At 40.7% G+C, this 17,811-nt stretch overlaps 1 protein-coding gene across 6 annotated transcripts in view; it reads right to left on the reverse strand.

The window, feature by feature from the left end:
* Window positions 1-17,811, reverse strand: part of CACNB2 (calcium voltage-gated channel auxiliary subunit beta 2) — a 391,501-nt gene that overhangs the window by 254,772 nt on the left and 118,918 nt on the right. For 2 of the 6 annotated variants that reach the window (XM_037738996.1, XM_037738995.1), the window contains exon 1: window positions 12,168-13,048. The exons of the other annotated variants lie outside the window; for them this stretch is intronic. In XM_037738996.1, coding sequence (XP_037594924.1) covers window positions 12,168-12,215 — 48 coding nt within the window. In that variant the 5' untranslated portion in view covers window positions 12,216-13,048. Of the gene's footprint in view, window positions 1-12,167; window positions 13,049-17,811 lie in introns of those variants that run through there. 6 annotated transcript variants of the gene reach the window in all.

Consider the following 17,811-nt stretch of genomic DNA (forward strand, 5'->3'; position numbering starts at 1 on the left):
ACACTGAAGTCACACTGAGAGATTATTAAACATTAAATTATCAAGATCCATCCCTGAGACTCAGAGTCCATGGGTCTATGATGGTTTCCAGGGATCTGTATTTTTTTTGACAAACATCCCTGATAATCCTAATGCTAGTCACCCAAAGGACATACTAAGAAGCTGTATTGGGCCCTTCTCATGCTGTTTAAAAAAAAAAAAAAAGAGAGAGACATACCTGAAACTGGGTAATTTATAAAAGAAAGAGCTTTAATGGAGTTAGAGCTCCTCATGGCTGGGGAGGCCTCACAATTAAAGGCAGAAGGCAAAGGAAGAGCAAAGGCACGTCTTACATGGTGACAGACAAGAGGGCTGGTGCAGGGGAACTCCCCTTTATACAACCATCAGGTCTCAGGAGACTTATTCACTACCATGAGAACAGCATGGGAAAAATCTGTCCCCGTGATTCAATTACCTCCCACCTGCTCCTTCCTATGACTCGTGAGGATTACTTTACACTTCAAGGTAAAATCTGGGTGGAGACATAGAGCCAAACCCGATGAGAAGCATTACTACAAACCTCCAATCAATTTCTTCTTTTAAATTAGTAAGAGGTGATTTGTATCATGTATCACCAAATTACATTATCTACCCTCACTAAAGTTTTGGAAGATAATTATGAATACAGAGGCACAGAATTTTGGGGGAGAGAGGAAGGGAGGGATTCCAGATCCTTCAAGCAGATTCTTTTAGCTCACCCTTCCTTGACATCTTGCGCTGTCTCCCTTAACTAGGAGGGTTGAAAGTCATTAAGAAGCCTCTGTTCCTATTAAGACCATATCCCACTTATCTGTGTAGAAAAAAATGTTGTGATCCACTCATTTGAGCAGCTTTCACGTTGTTTCATAATATCTTATCTGCTCCAAAGAAACAACTGATTCACCCAATAATGAAACTACCATAGAGAAGTCAATGGGACATTTTTGTGGAAGCTTCACAGATTGGCTGAAAACATTACCAGAAAAAAAGAAAGGAAGAAAGAAAAAAATGGTAAGAGATGGAAATTGCAACAGAACCCTTGTCTCTTTCTCTCTTTATTCAAGTTTATGGTTTGGAAATCAGGGTGAGTTACATAAATTAATTATTCCTTTGATGTTAGGGAGGAGAATGGTGACCTGCTCATCACAAAAGTACAAGGAAGAAAAAAAAACCCAGTAAACAAAAAATAAAGCTACCTCTGATGATTCAAACAGATGAGAACTGGCTATTATTGGGAAGAGAACAAACACAGGAGTCTGGCTCAATGGGAAACAGATCTATTCAGCAGAAAGGTCAGCTGGCAATGAAAGCCTCTAAACCAACAACACAAAAGGCTGCTTCAGAGAACCGCTACCTGCCTATGCTGCAACCAGGGGAAGGAAGGAGGAAGGACACATCTCCTAAAATAGGAGCTGCTTGCTTTATATACGGTAAAGATGTTAGGGAAGATAGCCATTAAAGCCTTTAACTCAAGGCTATAAATAATCTGATGGTGTTTTTATTTTTAAATGGCTGTGCTTGATGATACGTTTTTGTTTTTAAACATATTAACTTTTTAAACATATTATTACTCACTGATGTTTTAAAACAAAGTTAGTTTGTGGGTTTTAGTCAATGTCATGCTTTCAATCAGTACTCAGATCTCTTCTGCACTTCAGCACGTCCTAGTTGCTTCTTGCTTTAAATCCTCAAAAGAAATACAAAGAATATCATCTAAATCAGGAAAAGAGGCCAAAAGAGGAAATGATTACATAGTTTCAAACTCTAGCAACCAAATTTCTCTTCTATTTTATTCATATTGACCAGACCAAGGAACATTTATACCATCACAAAGCTCTGTGTGTATATGTGTGTTTAGACACACAAGTATATAGTGAATTTCACACATATCACATAAATCAATGAAGAATCTGGGGGGAGCTTCATATACTCACTGAGATTATTACCCGCTATTCCCCCAAAATGACATACTATAATGACAAGTAGGAATAAAGTAAATATTTGATATTTCCCCAGCATTATGTATATATGCATTCAACAATTATGTCTTGAGTGTCTGTGAGAGGCCAGGCATTCTTGCTGGGCAACAGATATAACAAAAAAAAAAAAAAAAAAGGAATGAAAGAGACTTAGGTCCAAAGGTGGGCAGACAACTAAAGGGATAATTAGGAGAAGGTAGGGTGAGCATTACTATACGGGAAAAGCAAGGATACCTAACCAAGACTATGGAGGCGCACAGGCAAAAGAAAGATGGTTGTTGGGCAACTGTGTGAAATTCAATGCCACTGGGACTTCAGAGGATGAAGTTGCTGAGAGTTGAGGCTAAGGAGACAAACAGTGGCTCGATCAACAAGTGCCTCATAGCAATACTGCTCAGACTGCGCTCATATTGTCAGAAAATGGGAACCAACTGGGGGCTTAAAGCAGAGAAATACCATGATTGCTCTTGAGAAAAATCACAATGGGAGTTCCAATGTGGAGAATGGATGTTGGAGGATGAAGACCAAGGTGGGGTGACCAGTTAGGAGGCTGCTGATACGGCTTGGCTTTTTCCCCACCCAAATCTCATCTGGAATTGTAATCCCCATAATCCCCACTTATCGAGGGAGGGACCTGGTGGGAGGTAACTGGATCATGGAGGCAGTTCCCTCCATGCTCTTCTTGTAATAGTGAGTTCTTATGAGGTCTGATGGTTTTATAAAGGGCTCTTCCCCCTTTGCTCCTTTCTCTCTCCTGCCACCATGTCAAGAAGGTGCTGACTTCTCCTTCACCTTCTGCCATGACTGTAAGTTTCCTGAGGCCTCCCTAGTTATGAGGAACTGTGAGTCAAATATCTTTCCTTTATAAATTACCCAGTCTTGGTTATTTCTTCATAGCTGGGTGAGAATGGACTACTGCAGTGGCTGTGGTAATGTGGGAAGGAAATAGCAGCCTGCACTAGGATAGAGATGGGTGGAATAGAAAGAAAAGACTCCAGATCTCTCAAGGAAGTAGGAATGACTGAACATGATTGAATGGATCAGAAAGTAAAGAAGAGGGACAGTGACCATGTTTCTGACTTGGACAATGGAGAGTATAACAATGTCATTTAATCTAACCAGAAAATGAGGAGTAGATACAAGTAGGGGTGGGAGAGTGGAAGGGAGAAGCAGAGAGAGGGAGGAACAGGACCTCAATGATGGAGCTCAGTCTTGCGTAGACCTTGTTTACAATGCCTGCAGAGTTTCCAAATAGAGATGGCTGGAAACTTTTGAATATGGGTCTAAAACTTGGAAGAAAGATCTGAGCTGAGCATATTGATTTGGTAGCCATTGACGTATGTGCAAAAAAGTTTAACTTCAATTTCCCTAGCTATTTTTTCTAGGCCTATTTTTTTTTTTCAGATTTCTTCAAAGCATTCTTCCAAGGTTATGTTACCATCCACCAGCTTCTCTAGAGTTGAAGACAGACTTATGACCACCTGAAGGAATACCAACATAGCAAGACATCGAATTTATTGGATGTAGATGAGGAGAAATAGGAAAAGAAAAATAGACATAGGAGAATATGGTATCACAGAAGTGAAGGGAAAAGTGTTTTAGACAGTGGGATGGGGCCATGTCGAACACACTTGACCATCTGAGCATCATGAGTGGTATGTATCTTTAGTGGAGGATTATGACTCAGTAGGCTAGCACAAATTAATGGAAATATCTCTTAAAATGATATAAATTCACCTGCTTAGATCTCACATATTCCTTCTGACCTTCATTTACTTAGGAAATGTGCAAGCAACCAAGGCATACCACAGTGCAAATCAGCTCAGTAGGATTTGACCTCCCTTCATGGAACAGATTATCATGCAAAGCAAAGTACTTAACCCTAACCCTCCATTAAGCACCTCCACATGTAACATCCTGTGAAGGCCAGGCCTACAGAAAAAGCCAGACCTTGCCCTTCTTTATTCCAAAGTACTTTGAGTACATATGACAATTCTCAATCAACAGACTCCTCGATTTATGGACTACTTTTGCTCAACGTATTTCAAGTTGAGTGTTTTCTAGTAAGCTCGGAGGTAACATATATTTAAATGTTATAAGCCTTTCTAAAAAAAGGTGAGGGATAAACTAATTTTAAGGCATGTGTCACATTAAATATTTATTATTAAATTAAAGCAGACTTATTATATCATACTTAATGATGTAAAAGGTAAAATCTCACCTGCTCCTTTATAATCTCATTTTCATGAGCTGTTTGTATATTGTTAAAGTATTTTAGACCTCTATACCCCCAAACACCAATATAAATGCAAACACATGTAGAATAAATGCAATCATACTATATACACTGCTCCACATCTTAATTTTTATATAACATATTCTCAGACTACAGAACTCCTTCCATGTAAGTCTATACAAATCTAGCTTTTCCTCTTTAAAGATCATATGCTATTTCCTACTATAGGTGGTAGAACATTTATTTTTTCCTATTGTCAGATGATCCTGTTGTGTCAAACACATTTTAATGTTCCAGAAACTTATATATTTCCACCACTAGACTAGACTTTTCTGAGAACAGAGATGAAAGGTTCTATTCCTCTCTGCATTTCTAACTTTCAGAATAGCCCTGGGCAAAGAGCAGGGACTCAGTAATTGCTTCATAAATGAACAGTTAGATGATGACCACTACAGCCCTACCTAATTCAATCCGCTTTACAAAAGCTTTCTTTAAAACAATGGAGGCATCCTTCTAAAAGGGACTGCTCTTTTTCAGCATAGAAGTGGTGCTCAGATGCACAGCCAGGTGGGGATAACTACAATGAAAAGAGTTCTCATTAAGCGGAGGCTCACGCCCTTAATCCTGGCACTTGGGAGGCTGAGGTGGGCGGATCACCTGAGGTCAAGAGTTCAAGACCAGCCTGACAAACATGGTGAAACCCTGTCTCTACTAAAAATACAAAAAAATTAGCCAGGGTTGGTGGTGGGTGCCTATAATCCTAGCTACTCTTGAGGCTGAGACAGGAGAATCACTTGAACCCAGGAGTCGGAGGTTGTAGTGAGCTGAGATCATGCCACTGCACTCCAGCCTGGGCAACAGAGAGAGGCTGTCTCAAAAAGAAAAAAAAGAAGTTCACATTTACTTGAGTACTTACTATGTGCCAAGTGTTTTCATAGTTTAACACATTTAATAATCACTGAAAACTTAAGAGTAAGATTCTATTATTATCCTTGTTTCATAGAAAGGAAAGGTGAGGAACAGGGTGATGGAGTGACCTGGAAAGGTTCTCCAATGTGTAAAGGCTGGGCCCCTGTCCCGGAGTCTGGTCATTTACACATTAAGCTCCCTCTCCAATGGGAAGAAAACGTGTTGAGTGTTAACTGGGGCCATGCTGGGAGGTGCTAAGGCAACTGGAGGGTCCCATGCCCCTGAACATTTGCAGACAAGCTCATTCTCTACACATGCCCAGAGGTTGCCAACCACCAATTTAACTTCATTTTCCTGCAGCTGTACTCCTTAATATTTATAGGAAAGTTTACCTTCTTTTCTTTTCTTTTTTGAGACAGAGTCTCACACTGTCACCCAAGCTGAAGTGCAATGGCGTGATCTCAGCTCACTGCAAACTCCATCTCCAAGGTTCAAGTGATTCTCATGCCTCAGCCTCCTGAGTAACTGGGATTACAAGTGCTCGCCACCACGCCTCACTAATTTTTGTATTTTTAGTAGAGATGGGGTTTCACCATGCTGGTCAGGCTGATGTTGAAATCTTGACCTCAGGTGATCCACCCACCTTGGCTTCCCAAAGTGCTGGGATTATAGGAGCGAGCCACCACACCTGGCCTCTTATCTTCTTTTAATAAAATGTCATTATGTATTGGAGGTTTTTAATTAAAGCCAAATCTAAAGCTCTGAAAAATTTAAGGATTTTAACATGGCCAATATTAAAAGCTACTAATAAAAACACATGGAGTTCCAAGTAAGAAAAGTTGGGAATCTGTTGCCAAAATACACATATGAACTTGACATTAAAAGACACAGGTCTTAAAAGCCAAATATCACCCTTAAAGGACATCTTAAGACATATCTGGAAAAGCTCTGAGTGATTTAATGAGACAGATACACACACACACACACACACACACACACACACAAGGCACACACAAATATACATTATATAGTATATATACACACATATACAAATATATATACACACACACACACACACACGTGCCTTTAAAAATAATTTACCATTAAAATACATTTCCCAAAGCATATATAAGTGTATAGCTCAAACTTATTTTATTTATTTTTATTTTTTTTGAAATGAAGTCTCGCTCAGTCTCCCAGGCTGAAGTACAGTAGCAGGATCTCGGCTCACTGCAGTCTCCACCTCTGGGGTTCCAGTGATTCTCCCACCTCAGCCTTCTGAGTAGCTGGGATTACAGTCCTGTGCCACCATGCTCAGCTAATTTTTTGTATTTTCAGTAGACATGGGGTTTCACCCTGTTGGCCAGGCTGGTCCTGAATGCCTGACCTCAAGTTACCTACTCACCTTGGCCTCCCAAAGTGCTGGGATTACAGATGTGAGCCACCATGCCCGGCCTGCTCACACTTATTTTAACTGGTAGAACAATTCTGATCACTTGTGAAAAGTATAAATTATGAGTGAAAAACCACAATTTTAAAAAAAAGTGTATTACCTACACTCTGCTAACCAGAAGTCTCTGTGAACTGGTACTTCTCTAGCCCAGAGATAATTGATTTTTATACCCAGAAGCAATACAACATTTTCATGTTAATTAAATTTAATTATAATCCCATTATTTCAACTTGGAAAGACATTCCAAACAAAATGAACAAAGCACCATACATGGAATAAGAGTCAATTTCAGCTTGAATCTCAGCTTGACCATCCTCAGACTCTGGGGCTTTTGGCAGTACAGTGTATTTCCCTGATCTGAAGTTTTCTCCTCTATAAAATGAAGTATCATCACTTCTTTTGCCTACCTCTAGTGATCGCTTTAATGTCTAATGAAATCGTGGGCATAAAGGTACTTTGTAAACTTTGAAGGACTATGTGAATGTGCACTGGGTAATTATAACAATCGGAATTTAACTAGAGTACCGAATTGCTTAAGTTATGCTATATATACAAATGCAATGACATTGGGTGACATTTAAATGCCCTGCAAGCTCAAAGGTGATCATATACTATGGAAAGCGTGATCTTATAAGAGATCAGTAATATCTGGACTACGTCACTTTCCAGTATCTACTCATTGACTGAAGCTTTCAAGACTGTTAGTAGTTAGCAATTAACACAGGCAAGAACCAAGAAGACAGCAAGTTCCTCTCTCTGCTTCATGATCTCTTATCACAGTGACTACTCGTTTTTGAAAAACAGCTACATATCAGGCCAGAAGGAAGTGCGCACAAACATTATTTCATCTTAACTCCCACAATAAACTTTTGAAATTATACTATTATCCTAATTAATGGATGAGAAAACTGAGGCTCAAAGAAAGAAAAGAACCCCGCTATCACACAGTAAATTAATGAGTATATCAAAATTCAAACCCAGGTTAAGTCTGATTCCATTTGCATCTATCTCTCTCTGTAACATTTGTCCTTAATGATTTTGTTATGCTAATCACCAGGTGCTTTTCTCCTTGCCAGTTCTTTTCTGAAGGAAAATGCCTCCAAAGACAGGTGACCTAAGATAAAAAGAAGCAAGATACTTGAACAGGTAATTCGCAAAAGAAGATGGCCAAATGGCCAGGCGTGATGACTCATGCATGTAACCCTAGCACCTTGAGAGGCCAAGGTGGACAGATTCCAAGGTCAGGAGTTCAACACTAGCCTAGTCCATATGATGAAATCCCATCTCTACTAAAAATACAAAAATTAGCCAGGAGTGGTGATGGGCGCCTCTAGTCCCAGCTACTCAGGAGGCTGAGGCAGGAGAATTGCTTGAAACTAGGAGGTGGAGGTTGCAGTGAGCTGAGATTGTGCCATTACACTCCATCCTGGGTGACACAGCGAGATTCGGTCTAAAAAAAAAAAAAAAAGAAAAGAAAAAAAAAGAAGATGGCTAAATGGTCAATAAATATATGAAAAGGTGCTTGACTTCATCAGTTATCAGGGAAATGCGCAGCAAAGCCATCATTGGATACTTCGACATACTCACCAGACAAGCTAAAATGCAAATGACAATACCAGGTGCAGGCGAGGCACACAGGTGGGAGTGAACATTGATCCGATGTTTCAGAAAGCTGTTGACCAGCTTCTACTTAAGCACAATGTATGTACACTGTACCCTATGACTTGGCAATTTCATTCCTTGATTTGCATCCAACAGAAATGCATTCATAAATGTTCACAATATGGCATTTCCCAACTGTTTATAACAGTACTATTTATGATCGTCCCAAACTGGAAACTACCCAAATGCCCATCAACAGTAGAATGGATCACTAAGTCATAGCAAAGCCACACAATGGAATATTATAAAGCCATAAGCACAAGAAACTACTACCTCACCCATGTGTAGCCACATGGATTAATAGCATGAATACAGGCTGGGCACGATGGCTCACACCTGTAATCCCAGCACTTTGGGAGGCTGAGGTGGGTGGATCACGAGGTCAGGAGATAGAGACCATCCTGGCTAACACGTTGAAACCGGGCATGGTGACATGTACCTCTAGTCCCAGCTACTCAGGAGGCTGAGGCAGGAGACTCATTTGAACCCAGGAGGCGGAGGTTGCAGTGAGCTGAGATCATGCCACTGCACTCCAGCCTGGGCAATGGAGGGAGACTCTCTCTCAAAAATAAATAAAATAAAATATCACGAATACAACGATGAGTAACACAAGCTGAATGGGGGAAGAGTACATGCTATTTGAGTTCATTTGAATACAATTCAGAAACAGGAAAAAACAACCCACGATGTTAGAAGTCAGATTCGTGGGTACCCTGGGGGAGGCAGGGGGCAGCTGGAATTGGAAGGGAGGAGAAGGGAGCTCACAATGCCTGGCTTCTCGATTTGAGTGTTGGTCACACAGGCCTGTTCGCTTTGAGAACAGTCTTCAAGCTCAACACTTGTAACTCCTGCACCCACTTTTGTTATGTATGTTATACTTCAACAATTATGTATTTTAAAATAGCCAAAAGGGTATTGGATTGTTTGTAACTCAAAGGATAAATGTTTAAGGGGATGGATACCCAATTTTCCATGATGGAATTATTACGCATTGCATACTAGCATTCAAACATCTCACGCACCCCGTAAATATATACACCTATTATGTGCTCAAAAAATTAAAACATTTTTTAAAAAGCTTACCAAGAAGAGTTAGTATCTCTGCTCCGCAAAGCATGCAAATGTCAATACTTCAGAAGTGTTTCACAGAAATGCACACCGAGCTTACCATGTTTATAAGTCCTTTTAAATTTAAGAGTATTTATTCAGCTCACAGATTTTCATGTCCTTAATGAAATAGCAAGACAGTTTAGGTAAACACAGGAAGTACTTCTGAGCTGTAAAGCTGGGTTCTAAAAGAATGATGGTTAGGAGTAAACAAAAGAATGAAGACTAGATATTGAACCTCAATAATTATGTCAAGAATAAAAGGCTTCTGCATTGAGTCTTGAAGAGCAAGAGAAGGGTACAGCCTACAGCCTCCTTCTGGGAGCCCGCTGCTCAGAGAGGTTTTGAATCTGAAGGTAACGTTAAACAAGTGAGGGGAGGGAACCTAAGAAAAGCAACAGCTTAGAAAGGTAAAAACCTAGAAATAAAGAACTGTGGCATATGCATATAACTTTCTTTGAAACCCACAAAACTTTCCTATTCTTTCTGAGAGACAATGTTTGAGTAGGAGGAATTCTTAAGAAAGCTGTCATACTAAAAGAAAAAAGGTATAAGAACTAGTGAAAGATTAAGATGCATGCACACATAGATGCATATTTATCAACTGATTTGCATTATATCAAAAATATATTCTGTACAGAATTATACCAAACAGATGCAGACATACACGTATGTATATACATATTGGAATTTAGTTTCAGTATTATCTCAACTGTCATTCCTTGAAATTGACAACAGATTTTGAGAAGGGACACCAGGACAGCCCAACCAGTGTGACAAGGTCCTAATCACTAGCAACACACAGGGGTCTGGCTGCCCTTTGAATTCAACGAGCAGCCTCAAGACTCATCTGCTTTGTGGACAAATCAAAAGTCTCTGTCACAGACAGATGCACCGTGGGTTCTCTTCCTCCAAGGAAAAAAACTGGTTTCGGATTTAGTGTATCTTCCACTCTGGGTTGGCCATGTATAAAGAAAGCTGTAATCCATAAGGTATCAAAGAAGAGAGGTTAAAACAGCAGCAGGTGGCTTAGGGGCCAGGCTTCCTAAGAGAGAAACACTCTAAAGGAAAGAAAAATTCATTTCTAGTGACCAAGGGTATGCATTTCTTTTATCTTTAAAAGACATTTGTGCTATATATTTTCTGGTACTTTATCCAAAACACAGGGTAAAAATGTTGGAGAATAAGCAGATGAACCAAGTCTCTGTATCTTTCAGTCAAGACTTCAAAAATCCAGATTTCTCTGCCTCTTCTACTTATTTACATGTTTGATGTAAGGAAAAGAACTAAAATAAGTAAGGGAAAAATTTGTTGCTTTGTTGGAGGCCTTATTTCAGAATTTCTGTATTCAGTAGGCACACATAACCACGAGTTTCTTCTAATTCATCATACAAGAATAAACAGAGACACATAAAGCTAAGTAATTCTCACTCTTCATTATTCTAGAAGCTACGGTTTTTTAAATTGAAATGATTTTTGTTTTTAACTTAAGGTTTTCTTTAAGTGGCTAATCTTATACTCTAAAAAGTTTATAACACTTATTCCCAAATCTTATTTAAAAAGCAATTAGTTTTTTGATTGGATAAAAACCATCTATCCCTGCAGACGCTGGCTTTGGAAATCTTGGCTGGTTACCTCACTATTCCATTGATTTCTGATATGTCAACTGTTGCATTCAAAAGACAAATGGCACCAAATATGCAACAATGACAAAAACCTTTAAATGATAAGGGTTTTTCATGCTTTTATTTAATCAAATTGAATAAGATCTGACCGTATAGTTATCCCTTCCCGACCCTCCCACTCCACCCCCTCACTGTTTCCAACTTTATTACTGATCTCATATTAGATTTTGACCTTGTCCTGAAAGTGTCACGTATATCTCCTTTTGTGGCCCATTTTCCAAGGTCATGGGTTTCTTTACCTTCAATATTTGAAGTATCGATTAGCTTGCTTTGTCAATGTTCTATTTGTTTTGCAGCCAGGAATGTCAAACCAGTGTTAAGCAATTCAGCACTGCAGTTTGCCCAGCCTGCATAAACCTCCTGCTCCCTTTCACATCCCTCCCTGAAAACAGAGTGGCTGCACGCAAAAGGGGTAGGAAATCAAGCCAGCGCTTGCTCGGAGCTGCTCGGCGAGTGTACGGCACAGCATATTTCAATTAGCATCCAATCACGTTAAGTAGTGATACTTCAATATTTGTGTGAGCCTGCCTTGTAGAATTTAATACTCAGACAGCCATTTTGCAAAACACAGCAGGGCCGGGAAAGAAGGGCTATTTCAGTGAAAGAGTCATAGGATGATAAAGCTGTTGCAACAGCTGTGTCATCCATCCAGTGATTATTATCTACTATTTTTCTGAAGCGGCTCAAAATAGGATTCCATGTTAGCCTCTGTGCCTATCTATAATTTGTCAAACTCCATAGTATTTCTCCCCCCCCCCCACCATGCCATCATTCAAATATGAAAACAGGACTACTCTAGGTGACAGAGAATATCAACTGGTTTGAATGAGACAAATCTCTGAGACAATGGTCTTCTCAAACCCATCCCTGTGCAAGTGATTTCCAACCTTATCAAAGTCACAAGGCACAAAAGATAGATAAAAACATCTCTGGGTGGAGGAAAATATCTCAGAATCTCCTATACCTCAGATTCCTTGAAAACTCCGGGTACAAAATGATCAACTGTCTGGTTGGTTCAGCACAGGGATTAAAAACAGCCGAAAGAGGCAACATGCACCAGACAGACACGAATAGTATTTTCAGCTCCCAGCTGCAATTCTACAGCAATAGAAACTTACATAGGACACCCGTACTCGCCGGCGATGCACCAGCCCGCAGCACTGCATGAAGAGGGGGCAGAACGCAGTCAGCGTGTGGCTTCACCAAGCTGCACTGTGCCTTGTCTTCCCGTCACAGCCTCGGTCCATTTCTTCCCACCTTCTACTCCCAGGTAAGAGGCATGAGCAAATCACTTAGCTTCTGCCTCCTAGGTAGTTTCTAAAAAAGCCACCGTTCCTGCAGGCATGCCAAAACTTTGTTCTCCCCTGTTTGTCTTTTTTTTTTTTTTTTTGGGAGGGGGGCGTAATTTGAGATCTTCTTCAAGGGGGTTTCCTATTTGCAGAAATCTACAAGAAGTAGCATTAATTTTCCAGAAGTAAGTATTGCTAACACAGAGTTAGGACTGTCCAGATCATCAGAGTTTCTTGGTGACGCTTTTACAGTAGCCATTCTCAACTCGGGAGATGTTCAAACATTTGAGAATCTTGCATTTCATGACCCTGCAGTATTCTGCTTTTAAAAAGGAGGAGGCCTATTCCTGCTGCTGTTTATGTGACTGCTTCTTAGAACGCTGCTGCTCCTGCTCCCGCGGCTGCTCGGCTATGATTGCCTTCTTCACAATGCACAGGCTGACAGCAGCATCCTGGATTCACTGTTACCTCTGTAATGTTTTGGGCATATCTGATTTGCTACTTCTCCCTCCTCCCCTGACCCTGAAAAATGACTGAGTCTAGACTCTAATTCACTGTGGATTCCTAGGACTACAGAAGCATCCTCCACACGGTCAGATGCTTTGTCCTGCAGTAGGTATTTCACATGAATTGTAAGGAGGATCGCCGGAGTGGCCTCAGGACCTGACTCGCTCAAGCACTGCGGCGCACAGTTGTTTGGTGCTCACCGGCAAATATTCATTTTCTGGGTTAAAGCACGTTAAATAAACATAACTGTGGAAGGCGAATTTGATCAGACTCAGACCTCATTAATTCATTAGATCACATACCACCTACGATTTAGATACAATGAACAACATAACGCTGCCTTCCAAGTGTGAAAGCTCCCAAGTCAATACTCTTTGTAAGCTATTATTTAGATCTTTCCCTAAAGACCCAGTTTTCAGGGACTGAGCTGATCCTAATATTCTCCCTCAAGACCTTGTACATGTCACACCGAAAGAGATGCATCATTAAGACATGTGGAGATTCAGCTGTTCATTTGTATGATATCAGCCATTGTAATATGCAATGACTCATAAAATGCTTCAGTGTGTCATAGCTATTGATCCAAATGTGCCCCCATGTCCAAGTCATTCCGTATTCTATGGGGACCTAAGAAGATATGTTAATGATGTCATATCACAGATTAACCAACACTCTGTTCTTTAGGTCCCTGGAAAAATAAAAGACAATTAATTCTCAACACTTTTTCAGTATTTTCTTAAGGCTATTTATTTATTTTTAGAGATAGGGTCTCATTCTATCGCCCAAGCTGAAGTACACTGGTGCAGTCCTGGTTCACTGCAGCCTTGAACTCTTGGGCTCAAGCAATCCTCCCACTTCAGCCTCCCAAGTAGGTAGGGTTGTAGGTTCATGCCACCACACCTGGCTAATTTTTTTATCTCTTTTTGAGACAGAGTCTCACTCTGTCATGCAGGCTGGAGTGCAGTGGCACGATCTCAGCCCACTGCCACCTCTGCCTCCCAGGTTCAAGCAATTTTCATGCCTCAGCCTCCTGAGTCGCTGGGACTGCAGGTGTACACCACCACCTCCGGCTACTTTTTGTAGTTTTTAAAAAAAAATTTTTAATTTTTTAGTACAGATGGAGTTTCGCCATGTTGGCTAGGCGGGTCTTGAACTCTCAGACTCAAGTGATCTGCCCACCTCAGCCTCCCAAAGTGCTGAGATTATGGGTGTGAGCCACCATGCCCAGCCTAATTTAAAAAAAATTTTTTAGAGACAGAGGTCTTACTCTGTTGCCCAGGCTGGTCTCAAACTCCTGGCTTCTGGCCATTCTCCTGCCCCAGCCTCCCAAAATGCTAGGATTACAAGTGTGAACCACCATGCCTGGCCTTAAAATCTGTGATTTAAACCAACAATTTTATATTATTATTAATAGTCTAAGAGGTTGGTAAAGGTGAAAAAAATTTCTGCCTTAGCTTAATATCCTTATTTGACTGATAAACTGGGACCCCACATGATTCCATGTTTTCTTTATCAGTAATGTAAGCAAGAGCATAATTTAAATGCTGCAACTTATACAATCTACACAGTCTGTGAAAATGTGGTCTTACCATATATTAATTAATCCTTTGTGGATTTGAAGGTCCAAAGGAAGATATCAGATAATCTATAGACAGACAATAAGGACACCTTAGTGATTACATCAGAAACCTAGGGTAAAACAAAATTTCTGAATTACACTGCAAATTGGCTCTTAAAAGTAAATCCTGGGGGAAAAAAAAAGCCTTCACCATTTTCCAAGGCATGCAAGATGTATTCCCAGTAGGATAGGACTTCAATTTGATTTTTTAAAGAACTTGAGTGAGAAGAACAGTAAGTAATATGAAAGAACACATCATTCAAATTCAAGCTTTTTTCTTAAGGCCTCTTTATCCCTTCTGTCATCACACATTTACTAGAATAACTGAATAAAGAATAAAAATTACCTTAAAGTTAGAATAAGATGAAAACACTGGGGAAACACTCTATCTCTTCGAGGATTCTGAATTCGATTTGGAATTCACTTAACTTTTTATTAACTAGGATATTTTTATACACAATATAAGAGAGATTCCCCCATTCATTAAAGATTCCACCCACCTTGTCATTCAAGAATCCACAAAAGGATGCCAAGCACTAACTAATTTGATTCAGCAAACATTTATGGAGCACCTTCTGTTTGCTCAGTCCTGTGAAAAGGTGCTGGGGGATATGAAGTGAATGAAATGCAATCCATGTATTCCTCAAGACACTTATAACAACAGAGGAGGCTGGACATGGTGACTCATGCCTATAATCCCAGCACTTTGGGAGGCCCAGGTAGGCAGATCACCTGAGGTCAGGAGTTCAAGACCAGCCTGACCAACATGGTGAAACCCTGTCTCTACTAAAAATACAAAAATTAGCTGAGTGTGGTGGCACATGCCTGTAATCCCAGCTACTTGAGAGGGCGAGGAAGGAGAATCGCTTGAATCTGAGAGGCAGAGGTTACAGTGAGCGAAGATCACACCACTGCACTCCAGCCTGGGTGACAGAGGGAGACTCCATCTCAAAAAAACAGAGAGAAGGGAACACAGTTTAAGTGCAATGGGAACACCAAGAAAACAACTCCTAACTATCCCTGGAAGGAACAAGGGAGGCTTCACAAAGATGAGGACACTTGGCCTAGCCTTTGCAGAATGGACAGAACTACATCCAATGTTAAGTAGAGGGAGAAAGAATCCCAGGCAATGGGCAGAAAATGCAAAAGCACAGAAGGTTACATACAGAATATACACAGAACCAATTGTGTTTACATAGACTGTATATGAAGAATCGTATCTTCAGACAACAGGGATCCACCCAAAGTCCTCATTCTAAACTCAGTTCTCCCCTAGATTCAGTCTCTACTTATCTCTCTATCCCTAGCACTTGGCACAGTATCGAAACATAGTAGGTATGACAGAGATTCATAGTTGGCCCCCTTTATCCATTCTTTACTTCATTTACAGTAACAGAAATGGACATTGGCTGCTGGGCTAAGACGAATGTCCCAGCTTTTCTTGCAACTTGGATGGCCACGAGCCTAGATTGATTCTGGTCAATGGGGATATACAGAAATGCCATGTGCCAATACTCAAGTCACGTACCACTCCTGAGAGCTGGGACAGCCTTTCATAATGAGAAGAAAGCTGCACATTCAGCAGAGGAGAGTGACAAGACAGACCCAAGTCCCTAGGACTGGGGCACTGCCATACTGGCCCAATAGTGATTATATTTAGACTGCATCAAGAAAGAGACATTAACTCCGACGTTGGCACTTTTACTCTGATTTCAATGATAGATGCTAAACTTGTATTATTATTAATATTTGACACAGGGTCTCACTCTGTCACCCTGGCTGGAGTGCAGTGGTGCAGCCTCAGCTCTCTGTAGCCTCAACTTTCTAGGCTCAGGTGATTCTACCCCCTCAGCCTCCCAAGTAGTTGGGATTACAGGCGTGTGCCAACATGCGCAGCTAATTTTTGTACTTTTTGTAGAGACAGGGTTTTGCCGTGTTGCCCAGGCTGGTCTTAAACTCTTGAGTTCATGCATCTCACCCACCTTGGCCTCTCAAAGTGCTGGGACTAGAAGTATGAGCCACCATACCTGGCCTAAAAGTGTGTTTTAAAAGCACCTCCAAGTGTTTCTGGAATGAATGATGAATTCACAAATCCAAGTGTGTGGAGGAGGCAGGAGAGTGGGAGAGGGGGAAAAGAAAAGGCAAGAGTGGAATGGAGAATCAGGAACCCAGGCTGGGACTACCCTGAACAACACAGCAAAGAGTTTAGAGTTGAACTGGTGGTATGTACAGAATGACTGAAACTTTTAAATGTGAAAATAGCTGTTGTTTTATTAAAAAGTAGGAAAAAATATCCAGACTGTTGAGTCTATAAAAACCTGGTCGGGACCAGGTGTGGTGGCTCATGCCCGTAATCCCAGCACTTCAGGAGGCAGAGGCAGCCGGGTCATGAGATCAGGAGATTGAGACCATCCTGGCCAACACGGCAAAACCCCATCTCTATTAAAATACAAAAAATTAGCCGGGCGTGGTGATGTGCACCTGTAGTTCCAGCTACACTGGAGGCTGAGGCAGGGGAATCGCTTTAACCCAGGAGGCGGAGACTGCAGTGGGCTGAGGTCGCTTCACTGCACTTAATAGTTCAACGTCAGCAAGAAATTGGAAGCTTTTGAGCTTGTATACTTGTCTGTGATAGCTGTTCCTTTACTAAGTAATCGAATCAAATAAAGTCAATAAAAACTAGCTGCTTGGCTCATGTAGCTAAATTACAAACCTAATGAATTGCTAAATTAGCTATTTTGTTATAATATGAGCTATCTTAAGAGAAAAATATTGAAAAGCGACAAGGAGAGGCACAATGACAAAATCAACAGATTAAAAGTAATCAAAGAGAAATGTAGATCATTTCTATGCCATATATGCATATATGTTTTAATCCAACGGATTTATCTCTGGTCAGTCTTTAGAAACTATGAAGATTCGTGTTTCTTTACTACTCACTTTCTATGTGACTATTAGTCAGGAGTGGCAAGAACACAGTCAAAGTTAAACATCAGATGAAGTGCTTCCTCCAAGAAGAGAACTCTTTGATAGTAAAAAATGGAAGATCTAAAGAAGCCTTCTGTAGCGGAACTAAAATTGTCTTGTCAGAGTTGACTCTGCTTACATGCTTCTGGCTCTTCTGTGGCTGTGATTTTAGGAAGGAAGGGTCCCTCCTACGACAGACACTTGCTCATATACTCATTCGACTCTCCCTTCACAGTAAGCGATGAAGAGCCTAGTGTCCTTAAGTTGACCAAAAACTCTTCTGCTAGTTTCAGCAAAAACAAAAAAAAGGTCCAACCGTCTCTATTCATCCATTCATTCCACAGTATCAACTGACTGCCGCTCATCAAGAGCACGTCTCTG

The sequence above is a fragment of the Cebus imitator genome, unplaced genomic scaffold, assembly GCF_001604975.1.
Source record: "Cebus imitator isolate Cc_AM_T3 unplaced genomic scaffold, Cebus_imitator-1.0 Scaffold61, whole genome shotgun sequence".
Classification (NCBI taxonomy): Eukaryota; Metazoa; Chordata; class Mammalia; order Primates; family Cebidae; genus Cebus; species Cebus imitator.